Source organism: Acanthopagrus latus, chromosome 2 (assembly GCF_904848185.1).
Source record: "Acanthopagrus latus isolate v.2019 chromosome 2, fAcaLat1.1, whole genome shotgun sequence".
In the NCBI taxonomy this organism is placed as follows: domain Eukaryota; kingdom Metazoa; phylum Chordata; class Actinopteri; order Spariformes; family Sparidae; genus Acanthopagrus; species Acanthopagrus latus.
The window spans coordinates 11,474,012-11,491,426 of NC_051040.1; the positions used below are offsets into that span (position 1 = coordinate 11,474,012).

Here is a 17,415-nt window from a genome sequence, read left to right on the forward strand (position 1 = left end):
ATACATGAATTACATGCATTTTCTGTGGTGTCCTGAGTGCATTTAACAGCTTTTGGTTAACAGAATAACACCAGTTCTCCGGAAAAAAGGGGAAGTATATCACAACATTGTTCTGTTTGCATGTGTAGGGTAAGTTGGAGAGACACAGTCATATCAGGTTCCAGGAAAGTTTACACTGGGGGATGAGCTGGCATGCGCAACTTAAGTCTATCAATCTGTCTCCTGACTGATGTGATGGTACTGGAGTGTCACTGATGATACCAAAAGGTGATTTGCATAGTTGCATACCTCACTTGGTTTTCAGAGAACATGGGGCTACCTTGGTAACCGTCTAGTTTCTGTCTATGTGTGCTAGTGTATTTGGTTTAGTTTTGTCTATTTCCATGTGCTTTAATAGGTTGCAGTATGTTGAACCAGCAGGAACACTGAAGAAACCAGCCTGTTTCAGCAGCGAAATTGAATTAAAATCATTTTTAGATTAATGTTTCAACTACAGTACAAAAGACACATAAAATATGTAGGCCTAACAATTTGTCCATTTACTTATTGCATTTTTACCTTTCTAGAGTTTTCCAAAATGTGTTAATGGTAATCTTGCCATATCTGATGTTAGGAAATACCTAATATGCTATGTCATGAATAAAATGATAAAAAGTGAAAATATACTATCAAAGTGCATTTTACACATTCACCAAATGTCTAAATGACAACCTAAATTACACATTATTGTGTAAAAGTTATATGACAAGAAAATACCAATAATCATTAAAATTTTCAGGATGATTTTGGTGCCCCTCTAACCATCATGTTTTTTTTTGTATTCTTCTCTGGTTTCAGTAAGATAATGTAACATTTTGGAATAAAAATACAAATGAGCAGTCCAAAACTTGAAGCCAGAATAGCAAATATCTCCACAGCAACACTGAACTTCCCAGGAGAGCTGACATATGCTGGGATAAAAGTGATCCATACAGCGCAGAATATCAGCATGCTAAAGGTGATAAATTTGGCTTCATTGAAATTATCAGGCAGTTTCCGAGCCAGAAAAGCAAGGATAAAACATAACATGGCCAGAAGTCCTATGTACCCAAGTACAGCCCAAAAGCCTACAGCTGAGCCCAGAGCACACTCTAAGATGATTTTCTCCTTGGACTCCTTAAAATTCTTAAAGGGAAAAGGAGGAGAAATCGTTAACCAGAGGATACATATGATAACTTGCACAAGAGTGAAACCCAGAACACTGAGTTTCTGTTGTGCAGGCCCAAACCATTTCATCACATCACTACCTGGGAGTGTGGCCCTGAAGGCCATTAACACCACTATTGTTTTCCCCAGAACACAAGAGATACAGAGGACAAAGGTGATGCCGAATGCTGTGTGTCGCAGCATGCAGGACCACTCAGAGGGCCGGCCGATGAAGGTCAGAGAACACAGGAAACACAGAGTCAAAGAGAAGAGCAGCAGGAAGCTCAGCTCAGAGTTGTTGGCCCTGACAACAGGAGTCTGTCTGTATCTGAAGAAAATGAACGCCACAACAGCAGTCATGCATGTTCCAAAGAGAGAAGCTGCAGTGAGCAGTGCTCCCATAATCTCTTCATATGAGAGAAACTCTGCCTCCTTCTTTACACAGGCATCTCTTTTCTCATTTGACCAGAACTCAGGATGGCATCGCACACAGGTGATGGAATCTGAAAATATAATCATATAATATAGAATATTTACATAAAATTTACACAATGCAAACACACAAGAACACAGGTGAAACATGTAGCCTGGTGAAGATACAAGACAGGTTTTTTAATTACTCTACTCAACTCTATATTGCATTTTCTATTCCTACAAGATGGACACACGCATGATATTAAGATCAAGATTGACATCATAGCAGTTGTTTGTTGTGTACACACATACACTCACACACACACAGACACACACAGATATATCCTGAATATAAACACATTCATGCATTTTTTTTAACAGTACTCAGCACTATGTGACCCCTAGTGGTTGCATTAAATAGCACATCGCAGCTGATAAAGATTGTCATTTAAAGGTTCCATATTATGAAAAACATGTTTTCTCTGGTCTCTACATATATAAGCTGGTCCTCCCTGAGCCTTCCAACTGCACCCAAGCCACAGGTAAGTGTTGCCATGTTTTGATAGTATTTACAGTTGCCGAAGAACTATAAGTTACCTATTCTGTTAGCAGGAGCTAGCATTAGCTACATAGTAGTAACTGTAACAACACAACAAACTAAGTAACATATTCAGACACACTATCCATTCTGAAACATCCTGCTGAAGCCGTGGATTCTGTATTTCTTCAGGAGCCTTCTCCTTCTGGGTCCGATTCTAGGTCAAACTGGTATGATTAAATGATAGCGTCTCGACAAGGCATAGCATTACATCCACCGTGAAGCGCATGCATGCTACCGCGAATGTAAGAGGCATCTTTTCCCTGAGAGGGGTGTGTAGCAGGCGCTGACAGACAGAGCTCATTAGGATATAAAGGTGCAGGCACAGAAACAGGCTGCTCTCAGTAGAGCTCACTTGAGTGACTTTAAGACTGAAATTCAGGACCACAGATGGGTTTGGGGCAATACATTTCTAGTACAGTGTTGTTGGACCTCTGACAGCTGTGTGAAATTGATGAAAAACAGTCTAATATGGGACCTTTAATGCATCAGTTGTTGATGTAATGATGATGATTCGGGGGCACTTGAGAAAACTGCATAATGACTATATAATCACTGTTGGAATCACTTAAATTAATGTTTACTACAACTGGAACATGAACATGAAGACTTTTGTTTTGTCTTGTATTGAGTATTACCACACCTGTGATGTTACTGATTTCTCCCTCTGCACATCTTAAACAGTCATAGCAGCAGACAGGCTTTCCTTTCTGGAGAACCTTGCGAGTTCCAGGGGGACAGTTCTCACTACAAACTGAGAGAGGCACCTGCATGAAGGAAAAGACTGATACAATAAAAAAATGGGCATTCACTTTGATGAGGTGTTTGTCCCTGCAATCACCTATTGCTAATTTTGATTCATCCTAACCACAAATAATGTAATGTGATGTGATGGCAGTGAAAACAAACACTTATTTACACAAATGTATCATTTTGAATAGACTGTACAAATCACTAATAATTCACATTTACTGCAACCTCATTATAGCTTACCTGTTGTGAGTTCTTCGCCCAAATGAGAGACTTATTTAACAGATTCAGCTGTTTGTCTGCAGGTAAAGATGAATCGTGAAGACCAACTGTGACAAAGTCCACAATGCCATTTTCTGTTGGCTGCCAGTTAATAATTTCATACTTTGCTGCTGGATCTCCGTACTCATTAAAGTAAACCTCATCTCCATCCTTTGTTTTGAAGTTGACCTGTTTTACATGCTGTAAAATCTAAAGATATGAATCGATGTAGATCATTATCTGTGTATTGTCTCACCAGTATGGTAGAGGGATTTAAACAATGAATGTTCTAAATTCACACCATTTTTCATTGTTAGTGTGAAATAATGTAAATTACTGAAATGTGGTGTCCAACTCACCATAAATGGATCCAGTTGCACCTTGTTGTTACATGATTTATTACAAGTGAACATATTATGAAATGCATGGGCCACAGCATACACTCCTTTATAAACATTGTTAAAGATAGGCATGAGTGACATATCAGTGAAGCTGTTTTGCACTCCACTCAGATCTTCATGTCCAGTGCATTCTCTCTGATTCTCTGCTGAAGACTTTGACCACTTGAACTCACAGCTAAATAGTTTTTCCCAAAACTCTGTAAATAATTCATTACTGGTTGAATTGAGCGGCTTTACATCCAACATGAACTCTCTCATGCCACTGACATGTGCTTTGGGGATGGACAGGCCTATGGCACCATCCAGAATGTGATGCCTGTCCATGGCTGCAGTTTGGGAATCGAAGATCCAGCTTTCACTGCCTACCCACTGGTACCCAGTCAAGTTGTGGTGAGAGAATTCGTGTATAACCATGTCCATATCCAAGTGGGAGAGGAAAGCAACAATCACCTTGGAAGTTGACGCTTTGATAATGTCAACTATCTTTAGTATTTTTTCTGGTGGATCTGTTCTAAAGACCGACACTGAGTACTCCAGACAGATGCCCAGCTGCTTGGCAGTTTCGATAAATATTGCCATGCCATTATTGCCATAATCATCATTGGTATTAATAGCTCCAACCCAAGTCCAGCCATAGTGCTTGACCAACTGAGCTAGGGCTCTGCTCTGGTAGTAGTCACTGGGTATTGTTCTAAGGAATGATGGGTACTTGGTTTTATCACTGAGACAAGCACAAGTAGCAAAGTGGCTGATCTTGAAGAAAAAAAAAAAAAAAGATCCCATGATCAATAAATACATGAAATATACACTGCATACTTCACTTCCTTTAAACCCCCCTTTTCTATAAAAAGCTGGAATAATTATGTAATGATAATTGCATTTACTCATTTAAGTGGGTTTTTTGCGACTATTACCCACCATTGGGATATAAAAAGGTCCAATGACAGTAGATATAGCCATGCAAGGAGAGGAAGATGTCTCTCCCATTATGGCCTGCACTTGGGCAGGTCTGCTACAAGGTGCTTCAGAAGATGAAAATACTTCATTACCATTTGCCAAGGCCAGTGCAACTCTTACACCTCTGGCAATGGAGCCACAGACGTCATATATCTTATATCCTAGAGAGATGCCAGGTAGTAGGTCTGTGCTGTTATTAATTTCTTCAATGGCAAAGAGCATAGCCTGGGCAAACTGGAACTCTCTGAAATGCAAACTTGAAGCATATAGTTGGAAATGTAACCAATTTGTCCTTGACATACAAACAGTAGTATTTCAAATGAAATGATTTTATGTTATTGTAACACATAACAAGACACTACTTAATGCTCCATTTGGTTATCTCTTCTGTACCTGTTTTGTATCTATATACACTTTCTCTTTGAAAATAAGTAGATATTTACCATACAATTTACCTGGTGCATTGCAGTGGCATTGGTTTGTGCTTATAGGTCTCCTGTCTGTTTATCCACGTGCTGTGAAAAGAGAAGAGCCCCCCCAATATTATATCCCCATCCTTGGAAAGCTGGGGGCTCTCTGGATCTCCTCTCCACTTGCACACCGGCTCCTCAGCCTGAGAGATGGATGCCATCAATAACAGCTGTAAGAGTGCCAAACCCTTCTCCAGCCACCTCTGAGAGGACATCATGTTGTCCGACAGAGCTACAGCACTAACCAAAATCATAACCGTACCTCATGGAAAATCTAAATTTTGCACTGATATTTATACATTTCTTAGCAATATAAACCATGATAGAACAAGCGTGTCAGCCATGTCTGGGCGTCACCTTTAACAGTCCCCAGGGAAAAGCTGTTTTCACTGTGATACTTTTCCATATTTGTTTTCTTCATGTATTTGCATAAGTTTCCAGCACTTTGAGCTCTCAAAGCCATCATGAAATACAGCTTATTGCCACTAAAAGTGATGAAAGTGACTCAAGACACTTGGGTTGTAAAAGGTAAAATGAAATAATATATCTTTATATCAATTTCTCAAGTACAGTACATACATAGAGTACAGTTTTCATACATTTTCAGTTTACATAATGGTGCCCTGTTTTTGTTGGTTTAATTGGATGTGCTGAGCCTTGCAGAAAGCACACAGATTACTGCTTCACCATTAGCAGAACTAAAAACTGGCACAATATACAAATAAACCATTTTATAAACTATACTAAATGTTGTTACATTCATAAAATGTTCATGCATTCTTTGTACACACAGACACACACACGCACACACAGAAACGTGCATGCCATCTCATTATGCTATGTCACAAATGAAACAATTAACATAGGAAAAATACTTCAGCATTACAACACAAGTTTTAACAATATGGTAAAAAAAATATCATGAACAATTATTAAGCCACTAAAATGTCTTTCCCACTAAATTATTTAACTTCTCATGAGGATTTTGGTGCTCCCTTCCCCATCATGTTCTTTTTTGTATTCTTCTCTGGTTTCAGTAAGATAATGTAACATTTTGGAATAAAAATACAAATGAGCAGTCCAAAACTTGAAGCCAGAATAGCAAATATCTCCACAGCTACACTGAACTTCCCAGGAGAGCTGACATACGCTGGGATAAAAGTGATCCATACTGCACAGAATATCAGCATGCTAAAGGTGATAAATTTGGCTTCATTGAAATTATCAGGCAGTTTGCGAGCCAGAAAAGCGAGAATGAAACATAACATGGCCAGAAGTCCTATGTACCCAAGTACAGCCCAAAAGCCTACAGCTGAGCCCAGAGCACACTCTAAGATGATTTTGTTCTTAAATGTTTTAAAATTCTTAAAGGGAAAAGGAGGAGAAATTGTTAACCAGAGGATACATATGATAACTTGTACAAGCGTGAAACCCAGAACACTGAGTTTCTGCTGTGCAGGCCCAAACCATTTCATCACATCACTACCTGGGAGTGTGGCCCTGAAGGCCATTAACACCACTATTGTTTTCCCCAGAACACAAGAGATACAGAGGACAAAGGTGATGCCGAATGCTGTGTGTCGCAGCATGCAGGACCACTCAGAGGGCCGGCCGATGAAGGTCAGAGAACACAGGAAACACAGAGTCAAGGAGAAGAGCAGCAGGAAGCTCAGCTCAGAGTTGTTGGCCCTGACAACAGGAGTCTGTCTGTATCTGAAGAAAATGAACGCCACAACAGCAGTCATGCATGTTCCAAAGAGAGAAGCTGCAGTGAGCAGTGCTCCCATAATCTCTTCATATGATAAAAACTCTTCCACCTTCTTTACACAGGCATCTCTTCTCTCATTTGACCAGAACTCAGGATGGCATCTCACACAGGTGATAGAATCTGAAAAATGAAATGACATAATATATAATATCAACATAATGATACACACAATACGAACACGCAAGAACAAGGCTGAAATAAGTAGCCTATCTGGTGAAGATAGGTAACTGTTGAGGAAACTAGCACACTGATCTAATACTAAAAGTTATAGTTAACATTACATTACAGAAAAGGCTCATTGATTTTCCCTTTAAGTGCAAAAATAGATTTGTCTGTTTCAACCAATGTAACTGTCACTTGCCACATTCCTCCATACGTCCTTCACATTGTTATGCGTGTTAAAGGGATATTCCGGTGTAAATTTTATCCATGGTCTAACACACTGTGACACCGAGTAAGACCCTCCCTCGAGAGATCAAGATTTCCGACCGCTAGCTTATGCAGTTTTAGCAACCTCAGAAAAGACCAGATGATAACAATACACTGCAGTCTATGCCTCCACCAAGAAACCGCCATCAAAAAGCCACTCATAGCCACAAATAAATAGGGTTAAATAGGGTCCCAGCACAATATATATATATATATATATATATATATATATATATATATATATATATATATATATATATATATATATATATATAAACTTTGGCCACCTTTAATAGGAAACTACACAGGTTACTACACCTGTAATGTTGCTGATTTCTCCCTCTGCACATCTTAAACAGTCATAGCAGCAGACAGGCTTTCCTTTCTGCAGGACCTTGCGAGTTCCAAGGGGACATTTCTCACTGCAAACTGACAGAGGGACCTGCATGAACAAAGTGGCAATGAGATAAAATAAATAAATTATATATATATATATATATATATATATATATATATATATATATATATATATATATATATATATATATATATATATATATATATATATATATTCCATTATTACAGTTGTTGTTATGATACAGTGATGATAATTTTTCAAATTATGACAACCAGAACAGATTTTCATTCACAATTCCAATGTTTACATAGAAGCTTACCTGTTCTGAGTTCTGTGCCCAAACTAAAGACTTATTTTGCAGAGTCAGCTGTTTGTTTGCAGGTAAAGACGCGTCATAAAGACCAACTGTGACAAAGTCCACAATGCCATGTTCTGTTGGCTGCCAGTTTATAATTTCATACTTTGCTGGTGGGTCTCCATTCTCATTAAAGTAAACCTCATCTCGTTCTTTTGTTTTGAACCAAATATTTTTTATGTGCTGTAAAATCTAAGAAGATATTCATCAATGATCATAAGCTGATAAATATTCAAGTCTGTTGTCGCAACAGCTTGATAGACAAACTGCAACAATGTATTTTTTCAATATTCACACTATTTTGTATGAATGTCATTAAAAAAAACAAATGTACTATTAAACTCACCGTAAATGGTTTAAGCTGCACCCTAATGTCACATGTTTTATTACAGCTCAGAATATTATGAAGTGCATAGGCAACAGCATACACTCCTTTGTAAATATTGTAAAAGATAGGCATGAGTGACATATCAGTGAATGTGTTTTGCACTTCAGTCACATCTTCATTTCCAGTACATTCTTTCTGATTTTCTGCTGATGGTATTGAGAGGTTAAACTTGCACTCAAAAAGTGTCTCCCAAAACTCTGTAAACAATTTTATGCTAGACGAATTAAGTGGCTTCACATCCAACATGAACTCTCTCATGCCACTGACATGTGCTTTGGGGATGGAGAGGCCTATGGCACCATCCAGTATGTGATGCTTATCCATGGCTGCAGTCTGGGAATCAGAGATCCAGCTCTCACTGCCAACCCACTGGTACCCAGTCAAGTTGTGGTAGGCCAACTTGTGTAAAACAATGTCCATATCCAAGTGGGAGAGGAAAGCAACAATTACTTTTGAAGTGGAAGTTTTAATAATTTCAATTATCTTTTGAATTTTGTCAGGGGTATCTGTTCTGAAGACAGATACAGAGTACTCCAGACAGATACCCAGATGCTGGGCGGTTTCCATAAATGTGGTCATCCCGTTATTGCCGTAATCATCATTAGTTCTAATAGCTCCAACCCAGGTCCAGCCAAAGTACTTGACCAACTGAGCTAGGGCTCTGCTCTGGTGGTAGTCACTGGGTATTGTTCTGAGGAATGATGGGTACTTGGTTTTATCACTGAGGCAAGCACAAGTTGCAAAGTGGCTGATCTAGAAACAATGACATCCCAGGATAAATAGATACAATATTTAACATTTCCACAACACACTTCAGTTATTTTAAAATCCCTTTTTCTATGGCCAGCTGGAACGAGTATATATATATATATATATATATATATATATATATATATATATATATATATATATATATATATATATATATATATATATATATATATATCTATATATTTATTTATTTATTTATTTATGTTTTTTTTTTTTTCCCAAAATATATTTACATTCTTACCCACCAGTGGGATATGAAAGGGTCCAATAACAGTAGCTATAGCCATGGAAGGAGATGAAGAACTCTCTCCCATGATGGCCTGCACTTGGGCAGTTCTGGTACATGATGCTTCAAAGGGTGCAAATACTTTGTCATTATCATTAGCCAAGGCCAGTGCAACTCTCACACCTCTCGCAATGGAGCCACATACATCATAGATCTTATATCCTAGGGATATGCCAGGTAGTATGCCTGTGCTGTTATTTATCTCCTCTATGGCAAAAAGCATAGCCTGGGCATACTGGAACCCTCTGAAATTCAAACTTAATGCAGACAGTTACAAATAGTAGGAGGTTTTCCATTGAAATACAGGCAATAAAATAGTAAAATAACACAAACGATGCAATTCACTACTCAATTTGTATAAACTTTTTGCACATATTTGTTTTTATCATTGTGATAAAATGTTATCTTAGTAATTTTAAATTAACACATATATCCAACATATACTATACCTGATGCATGGCAGTGGGAATGGTTTTCTTGTATAAGTATGCTGTCTGTCTTCCCAGCTGCTATGGAAAGCAAAAATTCCCCCTAACATAATGTCCCCATCCTTAGATAGCTGGGGGTTCTCAGGATCCCCTCTCAGCCGGCACACCTGCTCCTCAGCCTGAGAGAAAGACGCCACCAAGCACAGCTGTAAGAGTGCCCAACCTTGTTCTGGCCACCTCTGAGTGGACAACATACTGCCTGAGAGAACTTAACCACACGTCATAACCATGACTCTTCCGTCCTGTAAAGATTGGACTGATATTTATACATGTTTGAGCTGCATACAAAAATAAGAGTACAGGGATGTCTTATCTCTGTGGACCTACAAAGCAGGGTGGTGCCAAAACAAAAATAGTTTGTGGCATTTGTATATTTTGAATATTTTAACTGTATATATTAACAGCTAGGAATATTATTTTTTTGACAAAATACTTTATGGAGCTCCTAAGGGAATATGTGTGCACTAGAGAGTTTCCAGTGTGCACATTATACTTTCCCCCAAGATTGAGGGACTTTATTTTCCACATGCATTTTTTCATCCGCACACCAGCATTTCATTTGTGCCAGATCCTGCCAGAAGATGATCTGGGACATAGACCAGGACCAGCACCTAGTTAGTCGGAATCAGAGATTTGTGTCAATGATGGTAAACTTAAAAATGAGAAACACCTCTAGGTATAATACAATTCCACAGCAACACACAGTCTAAAAAAATGGCCATTAAGTTGAAACAACACATCTTTAAAAAAAATATTTATTCATAACCTTCTTGAGGACAGGCAATTTTAATTACTTGATGAACTGGCAAATAAGTGTGTGTTATTGTTGTAACTGACATGATAGACCTGTATATTTACATCTTTACAACATATTCTGCAACAATACTTAGGTAGATGGTAAGCGTCAAAGTAACATCCAGGTGAATGGCAGGATACAAAGTTTCACAGCAGAACATTGCCCAAACCATCACACTGCCTCCAATGGCTTGCCTTCTTCCCATTGTGCATCCTGGTGCCATGTGTTCCCCAGGTAAGCACTTTCTGCAGTGGACAGGGGTCAACATGGGCACTCTGACTGGTCTGCGGCTATGCAGCCCCACAGGCAACTAACTGTGATGCATTGTGTATTCCGATGCCTTTCTATCAGAACCAGAATTAACTTCAGCAATTTGAGCAAAAGTAGCTCATCTGTTGGATCAGAACACACAGACCAGACTTTGCTCCCAGCACCAGTGAGCCTTGGTAACCCATGACCCTGTTGGTTGTTCACCGCTGTTCCTTCCTTGGACCACTTTTGATGGATACTGACCACTTCAGACTGGGAACACCCCACAAGAGCTGCAGTTTTGGAGATGCTCTGATCTAGTCGTCTAGCCATCACAATTTGGCCTTTGTCAAACTCGCTCAAATCTTACACTTGCCCATTTTTCCTGCTTCTAACACATCAACTTTGAGGAAATGTTCACTTGCTGCCTAATATATCCCACCCACTAACAGGTGCCTCGATGAAAAGATAATCACTGTTAAGTACTTCACCTGTCAGTGGTCAAAATGTTATGCCTGACCGGTATATATTAATTAAATTAGTGTTCATTTTGTTTTTTCAAAATGACCAGACACAGAGGTCCATATTTTGTGGTCCTACAATGAGAGTCCACTTTTGAGAATAGAGAATAAGAGAACAGCTTCAACACAAAATGGCAATATGGCACTGCCATATTTATTACTTTTTAGAGTTTATAGAGAGAACCATTTTGCCTTGAACAACACCACAGACAGGCACTTTCGCCTCAGAGATATTCCATTTCTCAAATATCCCTTCAAAAGAAGATGCAATTTGGTCTGCTGTCTGAGACCCACAGCACTCTTGAGAATGATGTACAGTCTTTTTCAACGCAAAGTCCTCATCCAGCCATTGTGCAGTCAAACGCAACATGCTAACCTGGTTAATGCTTGAAGACCAGATATCTGTAGTGAGGCTAATGGATACAGAACCAGAAATTAGATTTTTGACATGGCTGTAAGCAATACTGTACAATTCGGGTAAGAACTGGTCTGAGAAATACTTGCAACTGGGCATGGCATAACATGGCTCGAGGAGCTCCACAAGTTTGGTGAATCCGGCATCTTGAATGATAGAAAAAGGCTGGTAATCCAGTGTGATACACTCCATGATTTTCAGATGGATGGCTGTCCGTCTGGGTCCATGTCGTACTTTTTTTTTTTTTTTTTCTCACTTGACTCTCTTAGCAACAACTGTATGTGTTTTGTTTTTGTTTTTTTCTGGTGTCAGCTGCAGCTTCTTTTCACCACTTTGCTGCACAAATGTAGGGTGTAGCTCTGCATGATTCTTCTTGAGGTGGGTGAGCGAATTTGATGTATTGTATACGCCTTGTTTCCTCCCTGCATAACCAACACTTTGCTGTCATTGCAAATTGCAAACGTACTATTCGTAGGTAACACTTGGAAATCATTCCAAACCCCAGACATCTCATGCAGAGGGCGAACAAGCTTGTTAGCCAGGGTTAGCAACCCACAAGTCTAGCGTGTTGTTGTTATACGTCATCATGCGCGCGCCTGTAAACATCCCATGCTGCGTTCATGAAGGCTCGGAAATGCTGAAGCCTACAGAACAAACATCGGTTATAAAAACCCGATACCAATAATTCCTAATATAAGATTTTTAAGTCAATATTGGCCGATAATATCGGAGGAGCGAAATTATCGGACATCCCTCATATACAGGACTGTCAAACAATAAACATTTTTAATCTGATTAGTCACAGGGTAGCTACGGATGACTGTTGCCATATAATTTTGGTCATTTTTTAGTCATTACTGTGCCTTGTTTACCTTTCATATTTGCATATGACATTAGTGCATGTTGTTATCTCAATGGATAACATTAGCACTTATCGCTACATGTGTTTTAGTCACTCAGTAACAGTTTTAGGCTAATTAGGCTAATTTTCTCTGTCTTTTATTTCTATAACAGTTTTACTCAAAGTATTTCACATGTTATGATAGGAAAGTGTAAATAAAGGAGCAAGGCACTGAATGTGGATGGCTGTTTACCTATGTTTTATGTATACACACACACACACACACACATTTATAGTTAGTCATATTGATCATATTTAATTATGTCATCTCACCATGCTATGTCACAAATAAGTTATACACAGTAAACTGACAGACGCTATGGTAGAACAATGTAACTACTTGATGGCTTGGTTAACAAATTATGACATGAATTGCCACTGTATTATTTCGATTTTTCAGAAGGATTTAGGTCCCCCCTTCCCCATCATATTCTTTTTTGTATTCTTCTCTGGTTTCAGTAAGATAATACAACATTTTGGAATAAAAATACAAATGAGCAGTCCAAAACTTGAAGCCAGAATAGCAAATATCTCCACAGCAACACTGAACTTCCCAGGAGAGCTGACATATGCTGGGATAAAAGTGATCCATACTGCACAGAATATCAACATGCTAAAGGTGATAAATTTGGCTTCATTGAAATTATCAGGCAGTTCCCGAGCCAGAAAAGCAAGAATGAAACATAACATGGCAAGAAGTCCAATGTACCCAAGTACAGCCCAAAAGCCTACAGCTGAGCCCAGAGCGCACTCTAAGATGATTTTGTCCTTAAATGTTTTAAAATTCTTAAATGGAAAAGGAGGAGAAATTGTTAACCAAAGGATACATATGATAACTTGTACAAGAGTAAAACCTAGAACACTGAGTTTCTGCTGTGCAGGCCCAAACCATTTCATCACATCACTACCTGGGAGTGTGGCCCTGAAGGCCATTAACACCACTATTGTTTTCCCCAGAACACAAGAGATACAGAGGACAAAGGTGATGCCGAATGCTGTGTGTCGCAGCATGCAGGACCACTCAGAGGGCCGGCCGATGAAGGTCAGAGAACACAGGAAACACAAACTCAAGGAAAAGAGCAGCAGGAAGCTCAGCTCAGAGTTGTTGGCCCTGACAACAGGAGTCTGTCTGTATCTGAAGAAAATGAACGCCACAACAGCAGTCATGCATGTTCCAAAGAGAGAAGCTGCAGTGAGCAGTGCTCCCATTGTCTCTTCATATGATAAAAACTCTTCCACCTTCTTTACACAGGCATCTCTTCTCTCATTTGACCAGAACTCAGGGTCACATCTTACACAGGTGATAGAATCTGAAAAAATAAAATAAGATAACAAAGTAGTTGAAATAATTGTGCACCAATATAATGACTACAGTCACTTTCACCCTTTCTGTTTTGACTTTTGAGGTTATTTGATGCATCAGTTTTTGATGTCATGACATTCATTTTGGGGTTGCTGTTATAGGAACATTTTGCTATATAATCCTTGCAAGGATTACTCAACATTTGGAATCACAAAATAAAAATATGTCCCATTATGTTTTCTTCCGCTTTTCTGTAAGGGTTGCGGGGATGTTAGCTCTTTTTCCCCCTAAGTGGTCGCGGGGGGTTACTGGCGCCAAATCCTGTTAACTATGGATGAAGGCCACCCTGGATGAGTCACCAGCTCATCGCAGGACCCTTACTGATGGCAGAGGCTGCCTTACACAAGGTGCCCACTGCACATCGGGAGCAATTTTTGGGTTCAGTATCTTGCTCAAGGATACCTTGACGTGCAGCTCAGGATTTGAACCAGCGACCTTCCGATCACTGGTCCACCAAGTCTACCCACTGAGCTTCAGCTGTGAAATATGTAATTTCTTTAAATTTGCATATCAAACATGACAACTTTTAGACATTCTTGTTTTGAATGTAATATTACCACACCTGTGGCATTGCTTTGTTCTCCTTCTGCACATCTTAAACAGTCATAGCAGCAGACAGGCTTTCCTTTCTGGAGAACCTTGCGAGTTCCAGGGGGACACTTCTCACTGCAAACTGACAAAGGCACCTGCATGAGTAAAATAACACTGAGACAAATATATGTGCATTCACACTGACATAGTGTTGCCTTTGCAACAATTCATTTTTTGTTTGGATGCATCAAAACATTTTTCATACAGTGATGGTAACTACGAACTTTTACTTTAATTTAACATTACAGTATTCACATGGTGGCTTACCTTTTGTGAGTTCTGGGCCCAAAATAAAAACTTGTTTTGTAGATTCAGCTGTTTATCTGCAGGTAAAGATGAATCATGAAGACCAACTGTGACAAAGTCCACAGTGCCATTTTCTTTTGGCTGCCAGTTAATAATTTCATACTTTGCTGCTGGGTCTCCATTCTCGTTGAAGTAAACCTCATCTCCTTCCTTTGTTTTGAAGTGAATCTTTTTAATGTGCTGTAAAATCTAAGAAGATATGTGTCAACATAGGTCATTGTCAGTCAGACAGGCATCATTTAGATGTTTGAACAGCATGATAGACTGATAATTTCATTTTTCAATGATTCATCATTTTCTTTGTTCTTGTGAAATGATGTGAAAGCAAACATATTATTTAAGACTTTGGCATTCAACTCACCATCAGCGGATCTAGCTGTATCTTTTCATTACATGTTTTATTACAGCTGAGAATATTATGAAGTGCATGGGCCACAGCATACACTCCTTTATAAACATTGTAAAAGATAGGCATGAGAGACATATAGGTGAAGCTATTTTGCACTCCAGTCACATCTTCATGTCCGGTACATTCTCTTTGATTCCCAGCTGATAACTTTGAGTGTTTGAAATTGCAGCTGAATAATTTCTCCCAAAACTCTGTAAACAATTTCTGACTTGTTGAATTTAACGGCTTCACATCCAAAATGAACTCTCTCATGCCACTGACATGTGCTTTGGGAATGAACAAGCCTATGGCACCATCCAGAATGTGATGTATATCCATGGCTGCAGTTTCGGACTCAAAGATCCAGCTCTCACTACCTACCCACTGGTACCCAGTCAAGTTGTGGTGAGACAACTCAGGTAGTAGCACATCCATATCTTTGTGGGAGAGGAAAGCAACAATCACTTTGGAAGTGGAAGCTTTGATAATTTCAACTATCTTTAGTATTTTTTCAGGTGGATCTTTTCTAAAGACAGAAACAGAGTATTCCAGACAGATGCCCAGCTGCTGGGCAGTTTCTATGAATATGGCCATGCCATTATTGCCGTAATCATTATTTGATCTAATAGCTCCAACCCAAGTCCAACCAAAGTGCTTGACCAACTGAGCCAGGGCTCTGCTCTGGTAGTAGTCACTGGGTATTGTTCTGAGGAATGATGGGTACTTGGTTTTATCACTGAGACAAGGACAAGTTGCAAAGTGGCTGATCTACAAGAAAGAGAGATTACATTTACACACAAACATATACATACTTTAAACAGCACTCTAGAGTTCTTTGAAAACTGCTTTTCTATGGTCAGCTCAAAGATTTAAAAAAAATAGCGATTTCAATTCTTAATAATCTTATCTACCATTGGGATATGAAAGGGTCCAATGACAGTAGCTATAGCCATGCAAGGAGAGGAAGAACTCTCTCCCATAATAGCCTGCACTTCAGCAGGTCTGGCACACGGTTTCTCAGATAGTGCAGTTACGGCTGGATCACCATTAGCCAAGGCCAGTGTAACCCTCACTCCCCTGGTAATGGAGGCACAGGTATCATAGATCTTATATCCCAGAGAGATGCCAGGCAGTAATTCTGTGCTGTTGTTTATCTCCTCTATGGCAAAGAGCATAGCCTGGGCAAACTGGAACCCTCTGAAATTCAAACTTGACGCAGACCATTTTGAGTGGTTAGACTTGCAGAAAGATGTCCTTAATATAGAAACAATAGCTTAGTAAATTACAGTATTTGATAATTTTCGTAGAGAGTGAAATGAATATTTAATCTGTTTAAACTCAGTTTGGTAACTGTCTTTATATCTGTACTCACTTCCTCTCAGATAATTGAAATAGAATATTTTTATCTCATGCTGTAATTTACCTGGTGCATTGCAGTGGCAGTGGTTTGTGCATGTAGGTATCATGTCTGTCTATCCAGCTGCTGTGGAAAGCGAAGATTCCACCTAACATGATGTCTCCATCCTTGAAAAGCTGTGGATTCTCTTGATCCCCTCTCCATCTGCACACAGGCTCCTCAGCATGAGTGAAATATGCCACCAACAATAGCTGTAGGAGTGCCCAACCCTGTTCTGGCCACCTCTGTACAGACGTCATAGCCTCTGAGAGAACTGAACTGCTGTGTGTTAAATTTAAAGTTTGCACTGGTAGATATACATTTTTGAGCACCACAAAAAATGATGCCAAAGGTTAATCTCTTCGGACCTACAAGGTGTGGCAAGAGGAAAGAACTTGAGCCAACAGAAAGAGGCCACAGCCTAACATCTGAACTTTGTATGTTTTCATATAAGAATTGTTATTATAATAATTATGATAACCTTATTTATACAGCACCTTTCAAAAGCATGTTACAAAGTGCTGTACAACAGAAAATGATAAAGCGCCAAGAAATTAAAATTGGAATTAAGATTTAGAAATTTAAAATCACCCATGCTCAACAAGGTAAT

At 39.1% G+C, this 17,415-nt stretch overlaps 2 protein-coding genes across 2 annotated transcripts; both read right to left on the minus strand.

The window, feature by feature from the left end:
- Positions 1 to 774: 774 nt before the first annotated feature.
- LOC119008455 (extracellular calcium-sensing receptor-like) lies at positions 775 to 5,227 on the minus strand. The gene is made up of 6 exons (XM_037078778.1): positions 5,022 to 5,227; positions 4,528 to 4,822; positions 3,568 to 4,362; positions 3,191 to 3,418; positions 2,841 to 2,964; positions 775 to 1,688 (listed from the first exon to the last, which is right to left on the minus strand). Exons 1-6 carry the CDS (start codon positions 5,195 to 5,197, stop codon positions 775 to 777), a joined length of 2,532 nt encoding a protein of 843 aa, XP_036934673.1. The 5' UTR covers positions 5,198 to 5,227.
- Positions 5,228 to 6,010: 783 nt separating this feature from the next.
- LOC119008471 lies at positions 6,011 to 17,065 on the minus strand. The gene is made up of 12 exons (XM_037078820.1): positions 16,833 to 17,065; positions 16,321 to 16,618; positions 15,383 to 16,177; positions 14,983 to 15,210; positions 14,687 to 14,810; positions 13,168 to 14,071; positions 9,841 to 10,056; positions 9,351 to 9,648; positions 8,293 to 9,087; positions 7,911 to 8,138; positions 7,552 to 7,675; positions 6,011 to 6,924 (listed from the first exon to the last, which is right to left on the minus strand). Exons 1-12 carry the CDS (start codon positions 17,063 to 17,065, stop codon positions 6,011 to 6,013), a joined length of 5,157 nt encoding a protein of 1,718 aa, XP_036934715.1.
- Between the last annotated feature and the right edge of the window lie 350 nt (positions 17,066 to 17,415).

Bases quoted from the DNA above. Each gene is read 5' to 3' on its own strand.
- LOC119008455 (XM_037078778.1), bottom strand. From the start codon at position 5,197: ATGGCATCCATCTCTCAGGCTGAGGAGCCGGTGTGCAAGTGGAGAGGA. The intron at 3,419-3,567 runs GTGAGTTGGACA...TCATATCTTTAG, and splicing joins TGCAACTGGATCCATTTATG to ATTTTACAGCATGTAAAACA. The intron at 2,965-3,190 runs GTAAGCTATAAT...TCCTTCATGCAG, and splicing joins GGGCGAAGAACTCACAACAG to GTGCCTCTCTCAGTTTGTAG.
- LOC119008471 (XM_037078820.1), bottom strand. From the start codon at position 17,065: ATGACGTCTGTACAGAGGTGGCCAGAACAGGGTTGGGCACTCCTACAG. The intron at 8,139-8,292 runs GTGAGTTTAATA...ATATCTTCTTAG, and splicing joins TGCAGCTTAAACCATTTACG to ATTTTACAGCACATAAAAAA. The intron at 6,925-7,551 runs GTGTAGTAACCT...TTCATTTTTCAG, and splicing joins AGAAATCAGCAACATTACAG to ATTCTATCACCTGTGTGAGA.